At 36.8% G+C, this 25,518-nt stretch overlaps 1 protein-coding gene across 1 annotated transcript in view; it reads right to left on the bottom strand.

Moving 5' to 3' along the window:
• PDE3B (phosphodiesterase 3B) overlaps positions 1 to 25,518 on the bottom strand; it is a 96,256-nt gene that overhangs the window by 15,859 nt on the left and 54,879 nt on the right. Inside the window, exons 2-5 of the mRNA XM_054201003.1 lie at positions 9,220 to 9,270; positions 8,522 to 8,770; positions 3,318 to 3,460; positions 35 to 141 (exon numbers count right to left, since the gene is read on the bottom strand). Of these exons, the coding sequence (XP_054056978.1) occupies positions 35 to 141; positions 3,318 to 3,460; positions 8,522 to 8,770; positions 9,220 to 9,270 (550 nt within the window). The remainder of the gene's footprint in view (positions 1 to 34; positions 142 to 3,317; positions 3,461 to 8,521; positions 8,771 to 9,219; positions 9,271 to 25,518) is intronic.

The raw sequence follows: 25,518 nt of genomic DNA, 5'->3' as shown, positions 1-25,518 counted from the left end.
CTACCACTAAGCTATACAAATTGCACGATCTTACCTGCTCGTCTGGAACCTATATGATGAGTCAATGTCATAGAAGATGATCTTTGTTTTGGTATTGTCAGCAAGCTTGCACCAAAAGACCCATTTGAATGAGATCCTTGGCTGAAAATAAAACAGTAAGAATTTTTTTCTTTCCTACCTTGTCTTCCATTTTTATTTAATAAAATGCTTATAAAATGGCCAGACTGCTCAGTTACCGGTCCACTACCGTTCAAGAAAAAGAGAGTACTAGAAAGAAGTTGAATTCAAGATCAGCTAGAAAATATATTTCAGTTATATGAAATAAAAACTGCTGGGTACTGGGTGAAAGCAACAGAAAACTTTATGCAGTCCTAAAATGACACAATGAGTATATTCAGACCACGTGCCATAGGTTTTACTTTCTAACATGGTATTTACTTTTCTCGAACGTTTTAACAAAGCAGGCTATTTCCTAACAGATCTGAGAACGTTTAAAAGATTGGTTACTTTGGAAATACCATGAAAATCTTATACAGGCATGGCTTGCTTTTCAAATCAATTTAGCATATTTAATTAATCATTTTATTTATTATAATTTTAAAACTAAAGCTGTTTTTGACATAAAGTCATACTGTACTTCAGTAGCTAAATTGTTAAACTCGATTGTTGAATTATGCCATCTGCTGTTCTAGGCATGAAATTGCACTCCAAAATTCCAATATATATTTCATTTAGCAAAAAAAATGTGATATGCAATTAAATATACCTGTATAGATGTACTTTAAAGTGAAAATAGTCTATATAAAACTAATCATTTCATTTCACTATGGGAAAACAGTATTAACCAAAACAGATTTAATCTTGTTTAATCAGATTTCAAACAAAGTCACATGCAGAAATAATACTTTATCTATCTCCCATCATTTGTTTAATTATATAAATATAAAAAATGAGTTAAAACATAAACACAGATTTATTCTTATGAAGTCTGATGCTGACATTTTAGTCAACTTCAAAAAATGTTTGGGTTGATAACTGCTACAGATTGAACTTTTCACTATTTGGACGCTTTAGCTACCATAGCTTATGTGTATTTTTTTTAAAGCATGTAAAAATGCTCCAACAGTATTTAGTGTAGGAAGACTATATATTAAGCAAGGTCACTTCGTCTTGAACTAGTGTTTGAATGAGCAACCAAATCAAGAATTTCCATGCAAATAAAATAACAGCTCTCAAGAGTTGCTTTTGAGCCACTATGTGGACGGAAATGAAAAAAAAATTTGGAACATGAGATCAAATTTTGTAGCAATATTAATTTATTTTACCACTATGCAATATCTTAACTTTCTCAAATCAGCTAGAATTCAGTTGAAAGCAGTCATTGTATGTAAAAAAAAAATTTAGATTTTTTTATAAGCTTTCCTCCTGGTGAACAGTTTGCCATTTTACTCTCCCTTTTTACTATTAGCCTTAGACTACCCCGCCTTGCTTCTCTTCTAACATTCACTGGGTCCTTTATGGGGCTGAATCATCTCCCCAAGGTAGGAAAACCCATCTTTTTATTGTTATTTTTCTAACAATTTAAGGGGCTGACTCAAGAGCCACAGGCAATAGCACAAAGTGCTTTAGGAATGCAGGACCGCCTCTTTTGGCAGCAGGACCATCTGTGCCAGTTCAGCTATTTCATCTAACCTTATCTGTAAGGTAAGCAGTCATGAGGGATTTTGAGATGATATTAGAAGGTGAAGGTAAACCGATAAGAACGACGACTGGAAGATCCAAGGAGACCAGGACAGTGCAAGTGTTGGTAAGAACTCTGAAAGGCAGGACACAAACCACGAAAGAGTGCACACATATTCTAAGGCTGTATGTGGGTGGACGGGAGCGGGGTAGGGGAACATGACTAACTAGAAGTGCTAGTCATCAGGGTCAAGAGATAATTTAAAAGTGATGGAGTACGAGCAAGGGTTTTTTCTATATTGCTACTTTTAATCGGTAGGTAGCTTGAGGTAGGTAGCTTGAGTAGGTTCTTTGGTTGGTAGGAGCTGCAAGGAAATCCTCTGTAAACGTACACTGCATCTACACCAGAAGTGCTGAGCCTCAAACTGAAGTCCCATCAGTTGTAAGTTTAAAACAATTTCTCTGGTTATTTACAGTGGATGTAACCGGGGAGATTCTCTCAAACACTGATAACCAAGTCAGCATGAAAATACAGTCTTTAAGCTACTACTACTGCTACTACTAGCATCTTCAATTATATTTTATACACAAACAACAATTAAGTTTTACTAGGTAAAAACCTGAAGAGCTTATTTTGTTCAAGGGGAAAAAGACACTGACAAGGGCCAAATTATTTAAATGGTTCACTTTAAATATAATATTGATAAATAAATTCTTGGACATGTATATATGAACTTTCATCCACTACTAGTAATTATCAGTTATCAGCATAACTCATATTTTCTTTACAAAAATGCATCCATTATACTTTTTTTATGATCTATGTAAAACTATTAAAGTCTTAAGAGATACCGAGTACTAAAAAAATAGTAAAACCACACACATTTTTATGGATTTAAGCTGTAACAAAATTTCAACCATCTGTGTACTTTTCTTACATGATACTGAGCAAAGCCATACATATTTACACATTTAAATAAAACTAAATGTGTAAAGTTTCACTCATATACACATTAAATAAAAAGGAAAAAAAATGTACATTTATTTTAATCCTAATTCAAAACGTAATCTTAATTCTGGAAGTAAGAGATTTACTTGCACCATATTGACTAACAAGTAGAGAAGAGATGACTTTCTTAATCCACCTTACTGCTTGCTTCATGACCATAGGAATAATAAATGTTGCAATACCTACAACAGTGTCTACCAAATGGAAGAAAGTTATACCATCTTTTTAATTAGAAAACAAACTTTTGTGTACGTGGAAGTTAGAAAGTGATACATATTTTAAGTAAAAAGGAGAAGGAGGAAGTCAGTAAAGGTTTAGAGGTTAAACAACTTTGTTTTGCAATCATCATGTATGTTGGACTTTTTTTTTTTTCATTTCCTACTAAAACTGATATGCGGGCCTACTTATTATAACAGAGCATGCCATTCAACCTCAGAATGACCTGATTTCTATTTGAAATCAGAGTTACAAAGCATATAATTAACTTGAAACATTTTTCAGTTTATGCTGACTTAATTCACAAGATTTTACATTAAATACTTCCACTGCCAAGTTCTAACTTTACAGACACGAACATTTTAGAAAGGCTACATTTATTATTGCCCTTAAAATGTGGTTAAGTGCTTACCTGGATGTGCTATATTCCTGATGAGATCTCTTGCTGTTACTCCGCTCCCATCTAGATGATGTTGATTCTATAGGTGGAATGCCAGAAACTCCTGAAGTTCGTCTCAGCTGTGATGTTGGCAGGCTATTCCTGCTATTTAATCCCTATTGAGTAATTTAACCATGGTTAAAATCTATATAATTAAAAACAGATATTAAAATTTTATTTATTGTTTGTGAAGACTATTTATTGTTAATTTTTTATAGTGAAACAGTAAGTATGGTATCTTACATTCACTCTTATTGCTCAAGAAAATAAAAAACATGCAATCAAATTCTTTTTCTTACTAGGAATAATTATTTTTCATACCTCTGTTTTTTTTCCCCAAAATTAAAATATGTAAAGATAATTGCACTCTGAAATCCATGTGGTCCAACAATTACTCTTCAGAGCTTTTAAAAACTGAGATCTTCTAGAGATAGTCAGTTGCTGTAAGATTACAGATTCTTTTTCTACTCCTCCCTATCATACGACTACACAGTCAGCTCTCTGCTCTCAGGATAGCCTGAGATTTCGGTAACTCCGATGCTAAATATTGACAGTGTGAGTATTGTGGAACTCGTGGAAAGGGGTGATGCACGGAGTCGGAGTCTGTCTGGTCCGTCAAGGCTCCCTCTCTGCAACCACACCTGCCCCACAGCACCCGGGAGGCTTCCCAGGCACCTCACCCCTTCCAGCCTGGAAGCCGTTAGCCCAAATGCCGGGAATCGACACTGTAGTTGAACACAAAGGCCTCTGCAAAGCAGGGCAAAGGCACTCAAACAGTCCTGTATGGAAATAACTCAGAACTTATTAGCTCTGCCTTACTGAAATACCCCCAGAAAAGTACATCCATGTCTAAATAGCAACTAGGAGAACCTAACTAATAGAAAGGAGAGGATCACTGAACTGAAACTGCAAAGCCAGCTCTGGCATATCTGCATCCATTGCACAGTTAACCTATATATTGTATTTTAAACAAATTAATAAAAAAATATATGTGTGTCTCTCACTGCATTCAGTCCACAATCCACTTACTACCTCATCCCTAGATTTGGCCATTCAGTGGGGGGAGGAGGGGTGAGATTCTTCTGCATAATATAGATGTGTGTAATCAGACCTTGCAAAGTAAAAAAGATGCCAAGAAAAAATGTTTAAAACAAAAAATCCAAAGCAATATTTGCAGTATTGAGTAAGGTCTGCAGGGTCATGTGTAAGGACAGGTGACCCTTGGATACTACCACTTCAAAAGTGGCAGATATAACGACTTTAAAATTTTAAGCTTCGTCAGGTGGTCAAAGATCATACTTAACTCACAAAGCTATTACATATTTTAAAAAAATGAAATTGTTGACACAAAAGAGTACAGTCTTTTACCCTGAAAAGTCAGACTGCATTGAGCCCTTGATATGGGATGTACCTTGACTCTGTTTGTTTTGCTGCAAAGCTGTAGTCACAGCCAGAAAGGTGGAATTGGATGGGAATAAGACCACCATATCGCCCACAGAATAAGACCACCATATCGCCCACAGAATAAGACCACCACATCGCCCACAGAATAAGACCACCACATCGCCCACAGAAACACACAGCAGCCCTTAACCAGTCCTACCAGAAAGAGAACTGGAGGAGTATATTCTGTGTGCTATCATACAACGGTAGATTCAGGCTCGAAGGGACTTGTATGTCAGCGGACCACATCAATCTAACCTGCATGCTGTCTACGTGGGGAACACAGCTGAAAATCCCCAATATTGGAGGAGGAAGGTTCACTCTCTGAAACAAGAGCATGTTAGCACAATATGGAAAGATGGCCCCAGCACCTGCACTTACTTTTTCTTCTTCCTGGCTACTCTAAGAATAAGGGAACACCAGGGATATGACAAATCTCCAGAACTTTCTCCTACGACATAAAGAAGCAGAGAATAAACAAAACAAGGGTAGCAAAGGACTAAGGAACTCCAGATCACTCTATGCTAGCAAAGTTACTGGTAAAAAGTTGCTCTGGAAACAAAATTTAGACTGTCAGAAATCAAAGCTATTATGAGCAGATCCTCCTGGAAACTCCGCTAAGGCACACAGAAAGTAAGGAGGTGATTGGTGACGGCCTTACACTAAGAGTAAATTGTGCCTGACAAATTTGGTGGCCTTCTACAACAGGGTTACAGCATTGATGGATAAGGGAAGAGCAACTGACATCATCTACCTGGACTTGTACAAAGCATTTGACACTGTCCCACATGACATCCTGGTCTCTAAATTGGAGAGACATGGATTTGACGAATGGACCACTCTGTGGGCAAAGAATTGGCTGGATGGCTGCACTCAGAGTTGTGGTCAATAGCTCAATGTCCAAGTGGCAACCAGTGATGGCGCTGTTTAACATCTTTATCAGCAACATGGACAGTGGGATTGAGCGCACCCTCAACAAGTTGCCAATGACACCAAGCTGTATGGAGCAGCTGACACACTGGAGGGAAGGGATACCATCCAGAGGGACCTGGACAGGCTTGAGAGGTAGGCTTATGTGAACCTCATGAAGTTCAACATGGCCAAGTGCAAGGTCCTGCACGTGGGCCACAGCAATCCCAAGCGCAAATACAGGCTGGGTGGAGAATGGATTGAGCACAGCCCTGGGCTGCATCAAAAGAAGCGTGGCCAGCAGTCAAGCCCCTCTACTCTGCTCTCATGGGATCCCACGTGGAGTACTACATCCAGCTCTGTGGCCCCCAACACAAGAAGGACATGGACCTGTTGCATTGAGTCCAGAGGAGGATGCTGAGAGGGCTGGAGCATCTCTCCTATGAAGACAGGCTGAGAGAGTTGGGGTTGTTCAGCCCGGAGAAAAGGCGGCTCTGGGGAGACCTTATAACAGCCTTCCAGCCAAAGGAAGACCCCTTGTTTGGGGAGGGACTCCGTATATGTTTTTATAGGTGTACTGATAGGACAAGGGGTAACAGTTTTGAACTGAAAGAGGGTAGATTTGGATTGGGTATCAGGAAGAAATTCTTTACTAGGAGGGTGGTGAGGCACTGGCACAGGTTGCCCTGAGAAGTTGTGGATGCCCCATCCCCCTGGAAGTGTTCAAGGCCAGGCTGGATGGGGCTTTGAGCAACCTGGTCTAGTGGGAGGTGTCCCTGCCCATAGCAGGAGGGTTGGAACTAGATGATCTTTAAGGTCCTTTCCAACCCAAACCATTCTGTGATTCTATGAAAAAACTTTCAGTTACCAGCAATAACAAGGCCAGGAGACAAGGGATGTGGATACTCAAGTGCTTGCCTAGACAACTTTTTCTTGTCTAAAGTGTGAGAATTGTTAAAATCATGATCGTTGATAACACGAGAAATCCACCAAGCTGGCAAGCAGTCTACTGTCATACACTAGGAAATCTGGGCACAGTTCTGTCATGATCGAAGTGAAAAGTCTTTCTATTGCAGAGTGGCCCCAAGATGTTTTTTGTCTAACTAAGATTAATTTTTCTTTTTCAGGAATTTAAAGAGACTGATCAGTGAATAGCACCAAATGGGCAGTTTACACTTTCCAAGTTGTTGACTACCCAAAAACTCAAGAGTGAAGAGTTAGTATGAGATAACCAGTTATTGCTAGCCAGACATGTGAAGTTCAGTTTCAGTTTCTTTCTTGTACGTAATCCTCAGCAAAGAAACAACTTGTTTGAAATATGGAGGAGACCTTTTCTATTCCAAGGCAGGGAAAGAGAGAATGGGAACCTTTCAATATAGTCTGAAAGGTCCCATTTTGAAGAAATACTATCTTATGATTTTCTGTGGTGTGTCATAATCTGCAGCTTGTGCTGACTCACCTGGCTTTTGACAGAAAGAGAAATCTTTTTCTTTCTTGCAGTAACATACATAGGGGTAGATCTTTTGGCTTACCTCTAAACATATACCAAAGTAAAGCATTCATTGAATAATAGTGACAAGCACTATTTCATCCACCAGGTAAATTAATATGCAGAAAAAAACCCCAAACTTAAAGGAAGTCACTTTTAGGAAAGAGGAAAAGAGAATAGCTGTGAAAAAAACATAACCTTTCAATCTCACATAATCTTTATAACCAGTCTTGAGCAGTGAACAATTTCATTTCAAACAATTCCGACTAGCTATATAAAAATTTTAAAAATCGTATGTTATATTTTCATATTCACATAAATTATATGGGTATACCAAGCCTTAGCAGTTTTCAAAAAAATCCACAAAGAAAAACATATGCTGAATGATTATGATCTCTACCTAACTGATTTCTGCAGATATCCATGTGAAATTCCAAAGAATTTCATACTGCAATGATCCTGCAGTATCCTGATGGTTCCCAACAGACATTTCACAGCCTGAATCTGGCTCAAGGCAGTTTATCTGGCTCCAAAATACTAAGCCAACAAGTTGATCAATTTGGGCCAAGCTGTCCACTGCCTGGATATGGAAGCAACTACAGGGCAAGGACATCCCACACCAGCCTCCACAATAAACAGCTTCAAGGTGTCAATACCAGGCTACCTTAGAATTAATAACTCTGGTGCACTATGGATGAATTTCTATATTTGAATGTTTTTCCACAACATTCCTTAACATGTCACAGAGTAACTACATTCTTGCTTTCACTTATTTACCCTAGATAATGGAGAAGTGACAGTAGATTTACACACTGGTCCCATAACATGATGTGCTGCACAGAAAGACAAGATATTTTTCCTTTTACGTGGTTGATTTGCTTCTGTTTGATGGCTAGTTTGATGTTCACAAGAGTAAATTTCTTCAGGAAAAGAGGTCATTGAAAAAGCCACACTAACGGCAATTGTCATGCTAAGAACGTGGGAGAATCAAGAACAGCCCTCGTTGTGCCATATGATGAGAATAATACATCTTCATTTTATATTTGCTTTCAGTTTTCCTAATCCTGTGTTTATTTCAAGGAATCATGTGTTCAGAGTGCAGGCCAGTGCTTTTACCTGTCTATCAACCTCTTGAATTTGCATTTTGGTGCCTATCTACATATCACTCAATGTGTTTTCACAGCTGCTCTCTTTTGACCTTAAACATAGTTCAGAGGAACTCAAGTAAAGAAGCTACTATCCATACAGTAAGTATCATTCTTTCCAGATGAATTTTCCTTGACAGTTTTTCTTTTTAAATTGCAACACAAACATAAATGAAAATTATTGATTTGACCTTGAGCAACTTTCGATCTCCTTTTTCAGCAGGATCCTCTATTTCAGGACAGGGGAAGAAACCAGGAAATGGAGTGAACGGACTAGCCTTTGGCCTGCATGTGCCTGGGAAAGCACCAATCAAACTATTAATGCTTCGAAGGGAAGAAATCACTTGTGGTGGAAGGGATGGGTCAGTCAGGAGGTCTGTTAGCATGCTCCGAGCCTCATTTAGTACTGAAAGATCAACTCCATTTCCACTGCCAGCATTCTAGAACAGATGGAAATGATGCAAACTATTAACATGTCAAAACATTTCACAGCATTCTAAGTTTTAAATAAGCACTTTATCCATTGCAAATTAAATAAATAAATAAATAAATTATTGCAATGTATTTTTCTTTTAAAGAAAATATATGCACATAGACATATTCAGACACGAAGTTTTGCAGGGTTTTTTCACACAATAAAAAAAAAATATTTCAGAATTCAACATTAGCTTTCAGCAGACATTGCTGGGGAATCACATCCTAACCTTATGCTAATAAGTATTTTCAAAAAGCCACTCCCACCTTAGTTGGTGGGAGCTAGAGCTAGAATTTACTAGGACAACTTAGGTAAATAAAACATCAACAGGAAAATGGAAATCTGACAGTTTACAGCAAACTCCTTATTCAATCACATTTCACAAAAGAATAATTAGATTCATAATACACTGACCTGATAATAGGGTTTGTACCATTGCTTCAAATCCCAATCCCAAAGTATCATCTGTAAAGAAAAAAAAAAGGAAAAAAAGAAGAGTAATAAGTGATATGTTAATGCTGAAAAACAACAATTGAATAAATCTTGATTATGTGACATAATATAAAATGCTTCTCCATCCATGTATACGTAACTTAGGCCATTTTCTCAGTTAACGTTACCCCAGTAAACGTGATAAAGAAGATTTTGAAAAAATTGCATGCAACAGAATTATCTTGATGACAGAATAATTATATGGCCCTATTTCAATATTTCTGAATTGTTTATAAATCATTTAACGTACACTAAGTTAGGTAGTGAAAGTGCTTTCCTGCTATACATCTCAACTTACTTATAAAAGATCTATCCTGAAACTTCCAATATATTTTATAATCTTTTCTTTCCAGAACTGTTCAAACAGTAGCAATTTTGTAAATATAGTGCAAAAAGCACTACATTAAGATCATTTATTTTTTAAAAAGGCAAAAAGCTCCCCAATATCTCAGGTTAAAAATTGATAATTTTAAAAGCATCTTCTTGCAGAAGGCTTTGTTAGTTTTTCCTTGAATATGGTTACAAATCTACATGTTCTGAATAACTTCACAAAACCCACCAAACCCACAAAAGAACGTCAGCAACAAAATCTGAAGATACTATCAGCTTCAAGTACGTCAACAGCACTCATTTAATTTTTCTTCTATACTGACAAAAAAAAAACCGACGACACACAAGAAATGAAATTCAGATGTCTGTTTTGTTTCAAAAGTATTCAGTCCTTGCGGCTTCTTGACACGTTCTAATTATTCTCTGATAAATGAATTCATTTGCACAACATGCATGCACAAATTAAACAAATATAAAGATAAACCATTTTTTCCTTCTTTTCTGTAGCTACAGAGCACAAATAAAGTGCCAATACCCAAATACTACCTGGTAGTTCATATTCTGCAGTCCTGTAAGTTTTTCTAGTTATTTTTATAGGTGAGAACTATGTTTGGTTTCGTTCCTCTAAGACTAACAGCTCTTTCACGGTGAAAACACTATGTTCCAGGCTGGCACTTGTCCAGCAGAAGGTGCAGAAAGTGTCCATAAAGAAACACAGGCTGATGTGTCAGCAGTACCCAGGCAAGGGAAGCACTTAAAGGCTCTTTTTCTCTTCTGATATCTTCATAGAGATACCTTTAAACCATGTTTAAAGTTAATAGTTATGACATCCATTTGCTATGAAAAGTGAAGAGGTCTACTATTAAGCATGTGCTTAAACTGGAAGTAAGTTATGCTATATCAGAAAGTCACATTGTGTAAAGCAAGCGAGTGGATCTAAATCAAGAACTAAGAATTTAAGAATTTGAGGGTTTTGGTTTTTTAAGTAATTAATCTAGCTACCATCTCCTCATTAATTTTTTTTTTTTTTTTTTTTCAAAAAAACCCAAAACCCTAAGCATAGGAGATGACTCTTAGCCTGTCAGTGACAGGCATTAAGATAATGACCAACATTATCTGGCCATAACCATTCTGTGTGATACATTTGGTTTTTTGTTTTTAGCATGATCATTGTAAAGACGAAGGGGGTTTTCTTCCAAACTAGAATGAGTTGTCCATCTGGGCAGGTTGGGTGTTCTTGTTTTTCTTTATTCTTAGGTTTCTCTTTCCACATCAACTTTTCTTTTTTTTTTTTTTTTTTTTTTTTTACTGTATATATCAAACATAGGTAAATCTTTTGGCTTCATTCTGTCCTCCTAAACTCAGACATAGAGACTACATTAATCTGCTTCATTGACTTTTGACTCAACCAGCTACAAAGATCAGATATCCACATGAGTTTTGTTAGTTGTATTAGCAACCTTTGATACTAATGGTCCACAAAGTTGCGTCAGCTTGCTTGCAATCTTGCAACCTCCATTGGCAGGCACAAAAGAGGTTTCCCTCCCCCCAGCTCTTCTAATATTTTATTTTTCTTTTAAATATGAGGTATGTAAGCTAACTTTATTTATTTGTCATAAATGAGATCTTAATGAAATACCTGTGTTCTTGCCAACTTCAGAACATTTCTGTACCAAACCTTTAACTGCAACTACTTTTACTGATGCAACCTCCTTTAACCCATTGGGAGCTTTTGAGTACATCTATGTACACACACGTGCACTCACATAAGCTATACTGTTATAATTTTGGGGGTCAATCTATACGACTAAAAAAGTTCAAAACCTTGCTTTTGGCTTTAGCCCTGCTATAGTAAAAAAATAGGCTCAAAGTTGCAGAGGCAGAAAATATTCAATGGAAAGTGTTACCGCTATGTCTTGTGTCCCATACTCACCTAGTATACACAAGGTAAAACAATACGCACAGCTCATGCAAAATCTACTCCCAATGCAAATAACGGTTTGATATTTTAAATGGCAGGGCACCATGTCATACACAATTGTATTTAATCACAGCTCGGATTCATGATAGAAAACTTTCTATTGTCATTTAAACCAGAAGATTTAAGCTTCTCCACTGATACCGATTTTACAGCAAAGAAACTAAACCAGTTTTGAAATAAACAGAACTCCAGTTTACCTGTATGCTGCCAACAGATCATTTTTTTTTTTTAATTCACTATACATCACCATTAATTAGAAGTCATACTTCCTGAGAGAAGACAGGTGTAGTATATTAACACAGCTAGCAGGCTATCACAGCCTATTTTGTAAAATTTTCAGGGCTCACTCCATGTGCCACACGTTGAGGTAATTAAAATGAGATGGTGAAAAATTTAGGCACAAAGTAGCACTCTCTTCTACTAAGCACAATGGAAAAAATGCAGGTCACTATACAATGAATGTTTTTCTATAGTAAATACAACTTGGTACATCTCTATACTAATCAAATATTTTTTTCTTTACAGGTTAAAAATGAAGGGGGGTCATTACCTTGTCTTAGATGCTTACAACACACCACAAGATGGCACTCAAATCCAGTAAGGCTCCCTCACAAAAACGAGTTCGGGAGAAAGGAACGGAATCCGGCAGCATATTCCTTAACAGAACTTCTGCAGAATTTGAATGGTCTGAGGGACAAGGGGGGGTGACAGCTTTAAAGGCTGACGGCTGATAAATTCTGCTTCTTTACAAAAACGCCTCTGCTTAAAGAAGAATTTACTCCTTACCATTCTATTCAGAAACTAACTGTAAGGAAACTGTACTTTGTTTCTCACTACTTACCAGACTTAGTTTAATTAGCCTAACTCCATGCCTTGCAAGTTAAATCTGGAATACTAAAAAAGCAGCATTTTTTGCATTAATTTTGTTGAGAGTTTGGCAGTCAAAGCTTTAATTAATTACTGTGGATCATAACAAAAGAAACAAAGTATTCCCAGAGTTGCATTCATCTAACAACAGGAATAAAAAGGATATAGTTTATTTTGACTTAAAGTGAACAGACCAACAGACCTTAAAATAGGTCTTAGGCAGAGCAATTTTTGATTTTGCAACCGTAAGACTTGTTGCAGAAAGATCTGTACTCTGTAATACTAAGATTTTGTAATCCATTGCACATAACGTTCTTCCTCACCTCCTCCAACAAGAAACACCTGATCTAGGAGGGATTTAAGTCATAAATGTTCCAAGCTACATCTTAAACCTCCACTTAGCAAGTCACACGCTATAGCTTTTGAGCATCCATTGCCAGTGACAACATCACAGCAATCACACATCTGGGAGGCCCTCTGAAAATAAAACTGCAGTGGGCTCTGATGTTGCAGATGAACTTCTGAAAGGTGAGAAATGTATACCCTCCCTTCATAAATATGTATACCAAATTACCAGTCAGCTTGGAGGAGAAGTTCTCATATCAGCCTGACTCTAACCCCAGAGTCTCCCAGTCCATCCACAGAGCAATGATCACACTTTCCTGGTTTTATATAACTGCCTGTCAAGCTGATCAGGGTTTTAAAGGACAGTTAATGAAAAACAAAACAAAACCCCACAAAGTACTACGCCTTGTTCTTTAACAGTCAAGGACTGTATTATATTTGACTATAATAATTGAATCTATTTAGCCTATGAAATAATTTTCAACACAGTTAAAAGAAGACAAGCCAGCTTACAAAAACCCTTTAGCTACAAGTGACCTTTTCCAATTTTGCCACCATCAACTAGTGATGGTTTTAGGTCAAACTGAAACATGCCATTCAAAACAGGCTAAAAGCATCAACAGAGGGAATTTACATCACTGGAAATACATTTATTTTAAGGCTAAAAAGTTGTTAAAGCTCAACAAATTATCCACAGTATTGCTATTCTGAAGAATGAACACTATATTCAGTTCTATGGATGTCTAGTCAAATTGAAGGAGATTTTAAACACATATAATTTACTGGAAATATGCAGGAAAATTGACAATAGGCATCAGGTATTACACTTTGTTTATATTTTCTCAAACAATGAAAATAGTATTTCCATATACTCCAGGGGAATTGCCATGCAATTTGAACACAAGAATTTTAGAATCAACTTATCTGACACTATTTGTAAGCCATCTATTCACGGGGGGGGGGGGGGGGGAAGGAAAAAAAAAAAAAAAAAAGAAAAAAAGAAAAGAGATGAAGGCCCTGATTGTTGAATATCAACCCAAGAATTACCAAACCTTAGGGATGGCACTTTTGCAAAGCACATGTTGTTAGCAACATCAGAAACATTTGTTTAAAAAAGTACACAAAGTAACAGTCTTCCCTAACACAGCTTATAGTTCAAACAGCAACAGGAACAAACAATATTAATTTTTACAAAGAAAAAGGGAAAAAAAGTGCTCCTCCGAGAAGCTTATAGTCTAAATAACCTGAAAATAGATGAGAAATGGGAGAAGACAGTCAGTGAAAACCAACAGAGCTTCAGGGGGGTTTTTTTGTTTGCTTTTAATGATTTTTCTATATAGAAAGTTATCTTTCCTATCACTGCGCAGCCAGTGTTTCCAGGGCCTGTAACAGATGTGTCTTTCAGAACCAAGTTGATGCCGCGGAGGGTGGAGTTCTTTTGGATCTTCTCTGCATGAATGCCACAGCTCCATTTGACTGAAGTCATGCTCGAGGAGTACTTTAAACTTCTAAAGGTTTAAGTGCAATAAAAGCCTATGAGTTTTGCTTTTCTCATGTTATAAACCACTAAAATTACTATAAAAGTACACTAAGCATTTTTAAACAGTTTCTTAAAAAAACTTTTAATGCTCAGCTCAAGCTGTATTTGGCTGGATAACAGTGTAATGCTATTTTCAGAATAATTTAACTTATAGAATACAAAATGATATCATCTCAGCTACTCAACAATTACTTGTGCTTGTGCAAAGTTATACTAAGGACAATATTTATACTTAGGCAGAGATCTGAAATACACTGTTACAAAAAAAAAATATGTTTCAGAGCTTAGAAATCTAAAAATCAATTTTAAAACTAGAATATAACTAATACATACACTGCATACCCTAAGCTGAAATGTGCAAACCGTCTAAGGCTAGGCACAATGTTAAGATCTGTAACACTGTTGTTTGATTTCCTAAACTAGGTAAGTGGGAAGTTTTAGTTTCAATGACGGTACTATTCAGGAGATTCAGGGTGTGCTTTAATGCTTGTTAAGAAAAGAAAACTTGTCCTACTTGACGCCACCCATTCACATTACATGCTCCAAAATTTTAATGGAGAAAAAATGAGTACAAAAATGAGTTTCTACTTCTTACTGAGTCTTTCATTGATCAAATATAAAAGATTCCTAGTTGCTAGTAGCATCTGTTTGACACCACTAGGCATTAGCTCCGTAAATAAGTATTTCCATAGCAACCAAGCATAGAATTAACTAAACAATGAAGCCAACACCATAGCAACTTGATTCAGAAATCAACTCTGTAAAAAATCACCTCATTCAAAAGCAAAATTCTACAACTAGATGAGAAACTAATTTATTGTAAAATATGAAAAAGCTTAAAGCTTACATTACATATCCATTTCTTTTCGTGACTGCTTTTCAAACAAGACTGATACTAGACCCATTGCTTTTATTTCTAAATTAGTCTTTTGTAACAGCTTACAATCAATTAGCTTTTTAAACTCATGTAATTTAATGATACAAAGCCAAACACAGCAGTATACAACCTACAAGTCTTGTTTTATTTATTTATTTATTAGGATTTTTTTCTCCCTGTGTGGAAAAGGTAGATTTTGAAAAACAGTATGTTATTAAGTTGTATTCAGTATGAGACTAAAGGTGATGCAACCAAAGAATGACTCTGTCAAAGCAGAGGCAGCATTATTTAGACAACACAGACAACATTCTGTTGTGAAATCTTTCAGGCCGAAACAACAGCCACTTGAGTAGATTATTATAATCAAGACAAAATACAGCACTTGGAAAAGCATTCAATATGATACTTAAGGCATTTAGAGTCATGACGATGCTTCTCCATCCACTAACCCTTCCCATGAAAGTAAATGGGACAGGAAAAAATTAGGATGTTTTTGGAATCCTAATATTTATCGGTTCCTGACTCTATACAATTTATTTATCCAAGGTTGTAAAACGGCTAATAGGTTGTGAAGTCTGCAGATAGCCACGATCTTTAAACAGAAATTGGGTGTGCTTTCATGGTTCTCAGGTTTGGATACATGTACTGAAGGAAAGAGTCATATCCCCTGTCCTAGACTCTGTCGTTGACTCCACTGAACTCTTTCATAAAAGACATTATCTTCACTTTTTTAATAAATCTAAAATCTTCCTTCAATGGAAAGATACTTGCTTCTCCTTAATTGCTTTAGTAAATACTATTGTATTCATTGAATAGTGCCTGCAACCTACTTGGCTGAACACATAAGAACAACACTGAAACATACAGGTGTCTGGCCATAACATTTTCACCAGACTCCACAATACTATGATCTTCCCTGCAAATACAAATCTTCGACAAAAGCTGCACCTAACTAAACTTTAACAAGTCACTTTAGAGCCTTCACGTCTCTAGTTACTGTATTCAGTAACTTTGTCCTCAGCACAGATACAAAACGAGAGCAAAAATGCTCCACTGTTATGCTGAAGTTTCAAATAAGCCTTCAGCAGGTTTATTCTTAAAGTTTATATTACACCCTACAAGTGGAAAAATATTTTTTTGTTTGCTTGGGTTTTTGTTTCTTTTTATGTGTTTGTTTTTAAAAAGATATGCTACTTCTGCTTTTGTAACAAGGAGTATCAGAAGGTCAGCTTCTACTTTGTCTGCTGTAGAAAGTTTTCAGTTTTCTTATTGCCTGTTATGTTTGCTCCAATCTTCCTTTTAATATGTTTTAAGATCTTCAAATGTTTCAAAAAAGGTTTTAAAAGGTGTTTTGTCTATCAAGTGAAAGTAGGGTGTTTTTTTTCTTCTTATGTAGGTAATGAAAGAAACTGGCTAAAACCACACTTAGGTCATTTCCTGTTCCTTCTAGGTTTTGTTAGACTTGCACGTCAGAGTAAAGGCCAACCAGTAATTTATGGCAACTGGGGGAGGGAGGGCAGAGGGAAAAAGCCTGCTATGTGCAGATCCTTTAATTGCCCATTATAAGCATTTTCCTTTTGAGCATGTGGTTCTAATCACCATCAAAGAAAAGAAATAGCGCTAGGTGGATTACTGCTCTGATCCGGTACAGTTGCTTCGGTGTTCTGGCATTCTGTACTTCTTTTACTGTCATCCAAAACCTAACCCCCTTTTTTAACGTTATGTTTATTTTACAAAAAGCAAAATCTAGAAATTGCTCCCAAAACATCCTTTTCACATTTACCTATTGGCATTATCTTACAATTATACATAGTAAAGGCCTTTACTGCTGTGTTGACACACTGTTAATGTATCCTGTTGGAACAGACGAGGAGAGTAACCTTAAATTTTATCTTTCTGCAATAGAAGGATGTGCACAAATTTATGCTGAAGCATTTTACTGTATGCTGATATATTCTTAATGCGGTAACTAAAAACACTTCCTAGAGATTTCCCCCTCTATTGACTTAAATTTTTTTATCAAGTGGGTTTTTTTCCACCTATTACACTAGAGTTATAGGAATGAATCTCTGATATTTTTATTTTCAGCAAACAAAGAGAAACTATTTCATATGACCACAAGTTGGGGTTTTTTTCAGCACTGAGCTAAAGAAAAGGAGATACCGAATTTTTCACAAAGATTTTTATCACAACTTTCTCTTTAAAATCTCATAAAAACACGTTTCTCCTCTCTCCCCAAGTTGCTCTCTAAAACAAGCAGCATAAAATTAAGCTGTACAACTCTCTCAGCCAAAAATTAACGTGAATGTGAGAACGGTTCCCATCAAATGAATTAGACCAAATGATCACCTAGTCCAGTATCTTGCCACTGACAACAGCAGCTACCTCAAGATAAGAATATTCTTAAGTACGCAGTGCTAATTCTCAGAATATTCTTTCAGCCTCAGCAACACAGCTCAAGGAGCCTGACGTTGTATGCCTTTGTATATTACAAAGGTCAATAGATTTTTCACCTTTGCATTTCTCTTGATCATCTTTTCAGAATCCACAGTAAGGTGGATAGATAACTGGCTGAAAGACAGAGCTCAGAGGGTAGTGATTAGGGGCACAGGGTCTAGTTGGAGGTCAGTGACGAGTGGTGTTCCCCAGGGGTCAGTACTGGGTCCAGTCCTCTTCAACATATTCATCAGTGACCTGGATGAGGGGATAGAGTGCACCCTCAGCGAGTTTGCTGATGACACAAAGCTGGGGGGGGTGGCTGACACACCAGAAGGCTGTGTGGCCTTACAGGGAGACCTGGACAGGTTGGAGATCTGGGCAGAGAGGAACCTTATGAAATCCAATAAGGGCAAGTGTAGGGTGATGCACCTGGGGAGGAATAACCCCATGCACCCCAGTACAGGTTGGGGGCTGACCTGCTGGAGAGCACCTCTGTGGAAAGAGACCTGGGAGTCCTGGTGGACAACAGGATGACCATGAGCCAGCAATGTGCCCTTGTGGCCAAAAAGGCCAACGGCATCCTGGGGTGCATCAAGAAGAGTGTGGCCAGCAGGTCAAGGGAGGTCATCCTCCCCCTCTACTCTGCCTGGGTGAGGCCGCACCTGGAGTACTGTGTCCAGTTCTGGGCTCCCTGGTTCAAGAAGGACAGGGAACTGCTGGAGAGGGTGCAGCAGAGAGCTACCAAGATGATTAGGGGATTGGAACACCTCTCTTATGAAGAAAGGCTGAGGGATTTGGGTCTCTTCAGTCTGGAAAAAAGACAGCTGGGGGGGATCTTACCAACACTTATAAATACTTAAAGGGTGGGTGTCAGGAGGATGGGGCCAGGCTCTTTTCAGGCTCCAGAGGTCCCTTCCAACCCTATGATGCTATGATTCTAATCCATGTAAATTGCTGACAGGCCCATTATCATACACAAAGGCATTTCACAAGTTAAATACAGATTATGCAAATTTCCCTTTCATTCTGAATCTGTCAACGCCAAACTCGTACAGTGAGGAAGGAAACTATCAGCAACACTTTAATGCAGTCTACCCACTGAACTACTTGTTTTCGCAAAAGCTTATAGTTGTTCTCCAGCTAACTTCAGGCACAAGACAATTTTTTTCAGACTATAAGGCTGTGTTTTCAAATCCCCCAGGCTAGTTCATTCAGAAACACAGCACCTCTAGAGCAGCAAAACCTCTAATTCACTAAGCACCACCGCTTTTTTACTTGATTGCATTAATTGTTGTCTTAAGGATTTTTATTTACAAAATTGCCACAAGGTACAAGCTTTACACAAATCAGTGCTGTCTTCTTTCAATAACTTGATGATGATGAAAAAGAAACATTACAGGGACTGAAGTTAGAAAAGTAAGCTGAAAGAAAATGGTCAAGAAGCCAAAGAAGATATTATGTCATAAAGGAAAGCAAATATTGCTGCAGTCCTGTGGTTGGAAGTTATACATGGGGATTGAACTGACTAAATTCACAGTTGCTTGAGCTAAAGAATTAACAGCCATAATTTTAAAACAGATGAGAGAATATAATTATGAGTCTGATTACAAGAGCAATTGTGTTAGCAAAAGTTAAATCAGTATTTAAAAAAATATCTCTTAATGGACAAGTTTCTGGTTGAAGTGCCAGGAAATACAAGATGAGATCTCTTGGGGGAAAAAATACTGAAACTCTGAAGAACGTAATACAGATTGCTGTCAGAAACAGAGAAGAACAAGGGAATGCAAATTGCTGCATTCTACAGAAAGTGCCAATTTACTTTTCTCTAATGTGTTCATGTTAAGTAGTACTTTAGTTGGCAGCATCGTAAGCAGATGAGAAAAATCTCAAACCGCAGCAGATTTGAAAAAACATAGAAAATTTTTTTCCATGTAGTAATGTTGTGATGCTGTTCTATATAAAAAAGGAAGAACAATGATGCCTCCCCACTTGTTGTAACATTAGATGATGCCTAGATTAAATAAAACTACTCGGGGACATCTCCTTCGTCCCCCAAATGGCAAGTCTCACATAGGTAACTATTTATGTCAGGCTTATCTTTTACGTTCAAAGTGAACAAAGTAATCACCACTAGCAGTACGGGAAGGGCCACATACACTGTTCCACCTTGCCTCATGATAAACTCATCCGCCTAGGAAGAGAGTATGCAGTCAAACACCTCTAGTAGTTGTTACCAGTTACTAATCTTGTCGTGAAAAAATTCTCTATGAAAAGATTGAGGGATGAACAAGCTCAGATTTCAGTTAAGAGGAAAAAAGAATCCCCAACACCCTAAAACTCCAGAAGTCATTGTGAAATGCTATGGCTTTTTATAACATTTAATAGCACATCCTCCTGAAATTGATTCACTTTATGTAGACTTAAGCCAAATTTCACACTCTGCTAATACAGTAACTGCCAGGAAAGACAAATCATCTTTGTCCCACAATCAACATTGCCATAAATACAGGTTCTTTTCTTCATTGGCCTTTTCATAAACTATGTTCCATTTGCTGTTCAAACTGTCACAGGACTCTCCCACATTTGAAGATACAACTGTATAATCTAACATATACAAAGGTAATGGAAAATCATATCCAAAAGCCTGCTTTCACTCCAGTGTTTTCACTTACTCTCTAAGCCACTTCACTATCCTGTTCATTAGAGCACAAGTTACAGTAACGTACAACATTCTTCTGGCAAAGTTTTCTGAATACAGGCATATGAAATTCTAGCACAAAAAAGAATTGTGAAAAATAGCAAAGTTGACTTGTTCCTTATTCTAAGTAACCTACTGACTTTTGTTTCTATAATAGATTTTCCTACGATTTTTATGAGTGAAATTAATATGCCAAAAAAAAAAAAATAATCAAACGTTGTGATATATCAGGTTGCGTTGACCTTAAAAATACCCAGACTTAACACAATTATTTTTTTCTTTCATTTTGATAGCATGTCTCAGGTGGAGAAACTAATATGAAAGAAGGAGGTCAAGATGGGTCAAGTGTCTGCCAGCGAATGTAAGGTCTCCAGCTTTTTCTATACAAGCAGAAAAGTATTGGGATGTTCTTTTAAACCGCCATACATTTTTAGCAAAATCATCACAATAGTGAAACTTACATAAATGCCTACGGAGAACAACATTGGCAGTGAGAATATCATTGGCCATTTGGGACAAGTATTATTTACAATGAAGTTGCAGTGTAGCATAGCATGCCCAATAAATGCATCAAATATTATCAGTGCATGCAAAGTAACTTTTCCTTGGGGAACCCACTAATTTTTTCATTTCTCATCCTTTTTCTAATGGCCTCTAATGTGTTTGCTAAGAAGTCTCTATCAGACTGTGTTTTCAAAATAGCTATTAATGAGATGAATGTCATTTTTTTGTTCGGTTTTTTTTGGGGGGGGTGTTGCGTTTGTTTGTTTTGTTGTTTTTTTTTTTTTTAAATGAAAGCTTTACATATACCATATGCTTTAAAACCAAAGGGCTTTTCCATTACAGAAAGTATAGATCTCATTCTAAAATTAATACTTATAGCAATATCTTATACAGCATTTAATTAAATTCTTTACACTGAAATATAGCAATTAGAATTTTTTCTCTATTTGAGTATTTTTAATGTATCAGTTAACTTATGGCATTCAAAATGTATACATTAATCAAATACCCTTGTAAAGCAGATATAAACTAAACTAGAAGATAGACTGGCCAAAATAAATAATCAAATATTTAATCATGCCTGATCCAACACATAAAAGATAAGACTTTATTATAGTAACCTTCAAAGGAGTAAAATCTGTACAATGTGGTATAAGCAATCACAAGTTTTGTCTTATACCATAGCACTAGAAACCAGCAGTTATAACATCAGCTTTTGAAGGGATCCAGAAGAATGTGGGAAAACTGTCAGAGGAAATGGACAAAAACTTGGGGGGGGACCCCACAAAATGAATTTATAGATGCACCATTTAAATGAAACATTGACAAAAATCAGTAGGATTTTCGTACATGGATACTACGCCCAACAAAACTCCTGGACTCCTTTGAAACAGACTGCACATACCAATAAGACTGAACCAGTTAGCCAGTGTACTTCGATTCAAGACAAAACAAAACAAACAAACAAACACCCCCACCCACCCCACCCCCCAAATTTAACACAGTGTCCTCTTGATGCTCCTGAAGAATCACATTTACAAGGGAATATAGGGATGGCTTTCTGTGGATTAGCAATTTGATAAAACATAGAGAGTAAAGAATAAGAGTAGAAAGTTCACAAGAAGAAAAGAATTGCCAATAGAGACTTCCTCAAAGATTCAAGCTGGGATCTATCTTAATCAACCCACTCAAAATGAATTGAAAAGGCAATAGAAGTCTGCAGTGTCAACATGCACTGATGACACAGAATTCCTGATGACAGTCAGAAATAGAGCCGATGATTGTGAAAAAGCATCAAAAAATCTTAATATAGAAAGTAAATAGGGAATAAGGTATTACTGAAATTCAGTACTAATGAGTAAACGCTGAGAACAAAAATAAATTTTGAACTATTTGTATAGAAAGCTGGGCTCATATTACATCAATAGTAACAAGGAAAGAGATCTTGATTTGCATCAACCCAATTCTCAAATATGTTCAATGAAATATTAGAAAAGGAAGAACAAACAATACAGAAAAAAAACCAGCATCACTGCATAAATCCATGCTACACCCACAGTCTGAGTACTGCATGTAGATACAGAAGTACAGAAGAAATAAATAAGGACAGGATAGTAAGAGAAATCAAAGATATGGAACAGCTTCTACTGTGAGGAACTACACAGACTGGGATCCCTCAAGTGTGAGGAAAACTGAGGGTTATAACAATGCTCTATAGTTACCAATGTTATGGAGAAGGTAAATATGAAATGGTTAGTCAGTACTGTTCACAAGCACGTGAATGAGGGCCATCTAATTAGATCATCTGGCAGCAGGCTTAAAACAAGCCAAAGAAGGTATTTCTCATACACTACATAATTGAATTACTGCAGGCATTGCTGCAGGTTTTTACAGAAGCTAAATGTAACCAAAGATGTTAAAAAAAGTTCAGAGACTGATCAATCCCTGGCTACTCACCACAGCCCAGACATATCCTCTAGCTAAGGATGGCCTAAACTGCAATCTGACAAAACATGGCAGAGAACCCCAGAGGGGAAAAAACCCAATTCTGAACAAACACTACTGCTGACTATTATTAAAGATAAAAAGCCTGGTCTGGGTGGACCCATTTGATATCATCTCCAATTAACATAAAATGAGTAATTATAAAAATGGACCCATCTTAGCAATTTTTATAGTTGCAGCAAACTCTACTATCCTTTTGTATCCTTGGGAAGTTTCCTTCTGAGGCCTGGTTATGGAGTTGCTCCTCTCATCCATCTCTGTCTTTGAACTACAGGTGTCCAGCTCCTTTCTGTAAATCTCATTTTTCCTCCACTCTTGTAGTCTGGAGGCTTTTCCTCTTCCCCCCACTCAATATGCTCCCAAGGGCAGCAGCAGTCTCCTACTCCCTCCAGAGAGTTCCACATGACCCAGTCATTCCCTTTAAGAGAAATACAGCTAAGAAGAAAAATACTATCCACCAGATTTGTTTATATTCCAGCAAATATGACTTAATCCATTTGTTCCTTTTGGTGGACAATTGACATTTGTGATCTAGCCCTCCTCCACTAATAGCTAAGTATGTACCTTCTTCAAAACTTAAACACAAGACAGATCAACGAGCTTGGAAAACCTCTATTACATTTCCTTTTCAGACTTTTTATATACTTATATATGTATGTATATGTATATACAAGTTTATACACACAAACATGCACACAAACTCTACAGAAATGGGTATATAAAGTACGTAATCACATTATGAATGTTTCTTAAAACATATTACACTAACAGTATTATCACCTCTGTCATACTACAGCATCAGCAAACTAAGTAACACAACAAAATAAATGACGAAACACACTAAAATATCGTCTTGCATAGTGCTCAGAAAATCCATTGAAAAAGTAAGCTGCAAAATTTTTGCTTTTTCTTTTAGTGCATCTCAACTTTATTTCTCTTTACACTTTCAAATTGTGAATATCAGGCTGGTAACTAAAAATAATCAGGAGGGTTCAACAGTGACAAATCAGGAGAAGAGCAACACTTCCAGCAGCACAGATCTCCAAGTAACAGAAAGCAACACAAAATATTAAAATAAACACAAAACTGAACCAACCTGCAGACAGCAAGGCCATGAACCTGAGAACTTGCTTACAATTATACTTAAGTAAAAAAACACATGGATGAATCTATTATCAGCACATCCCAATACAACCTACTTCTTGAAGATTGGAGTGAATTGCAAGTTTAATCTGAAGATGACAGGCCCTGTCACAACCATAACTGTACCTGCTTTAAAAGGCAAAAGGTATACACCTCTAAACAGAACATTATATCACCAAACAGCTTAAAAGAAACCAAATTCAGAAAAGATGTGTAAGAATTCTTGAGGAGATTAGCACTTTCCTTAAAACTGGCTAGTGACCTACGGAAGCTGTATTTGAAATTTTAAATTAAAAGGTGTTTGTTACTAATTAGAGTCCTAAATAAAATTAAGTTCAGTTCTTTCCCCATTATTTATCCTCCAGTAATTTTACTATTACCGCTTGGAGAGAAACTAGATGAACAGCAGCCTGAGGGAGAGGAAAAGAGAAATACGGAAGGACTAATACTCAGGTGAGATTCTAAATTACCATTCATTAACTTGAGTTTTTCTTTCAATAGGATTAGTTAGTATTTCAAATACATTTTACAGACTGCTCAGATTGTCAGACAAAGGTCCATGATCTTTTATTCTTTTCAGCCATGCTAGATTTCTTCATGTCTATCACTACAGCATTTTCTTTGCCCAACTGCAAATAGCATAACGTAACGTTAAAATTTAATTCTCATACTCAGGAGGGAATGTTTTGAAGTAAGGATAACCAAAATAATCAAGTAGTAGCGGTAAGTAGATAGAGAATGTTTGTCTCTTCACTCCAACTATATTATAGCAAATAATCTGTATTTAAGACAGAAATAAACAAATTTTATATAGAAAAAAAGTTCTATATGCTAGTGGAATTGGAAAGAAAATCACTGACATGTAAGTTTATCTGTTATGGATGCTATTGAAAATACACTTTACAGATCAAATGTTTCAAATGAAAGCTTAAAGTCAGGGAGATATAAACTCGGAAATGCAAAAACAGATTGACAGAACCTTGTCTGAAATATATGGAAAGAAGGAATGATTTCTTCTATTTCTTCTTTTTTGCCTTTCCTTTTTTTTTTTTATTCTCCTTTTTTCAATCTGTCAGTTCATACTGCCTAACTTTTTTGCATTTGTTTCTGCCAAGGATGGGCAGCTGGCCTATAAGGGCAATTAGATCAGCAAGACACAGGCTAATTGACATACATATTACCAGGGATTCTGACCCAGAGATCAGTAAGTAGGAAGTAGATGACAGGAAAAACGAACAAACCAAAAATCTCTCTCAAATTTTGAGGAAGATAGACTTAAAAAAAGCAACCAAGCAACCAAAAAACAATGCCAACTCGCCTGAAAATTGCCAGCAGCCTTTGCTGTTTTTTTCCTGCTTTCACATTTTTACAAGAAAAAAAACCACAAAAACAACGCATGCAACAGTTTGCCTTTATTTCAATCCCCCCTCTCTTTCAGAACATTATGATTTTAATCCTTCCGGGTCTACCTGTGCATTGGTGCTTTCTTGGTC

This window comes from Rissa tridactyla, chromosome 4 (genome assembly GCF_028500815.1).
Source record: "Rissa tridactyla isolate bRisTri1 chromosome 4, bRisTri1.patW.cur.20221130, whole genome shotgun sequence".
Lineage (NCBI taxonomy): Eukaryota > Metazoa > Chordata > Aves > Charadriiformes > Laridae > Rissa > Rissa tridactyla.
This window is presented reverse-complemented; position numbering and strand designations above follow the sequence as displayed.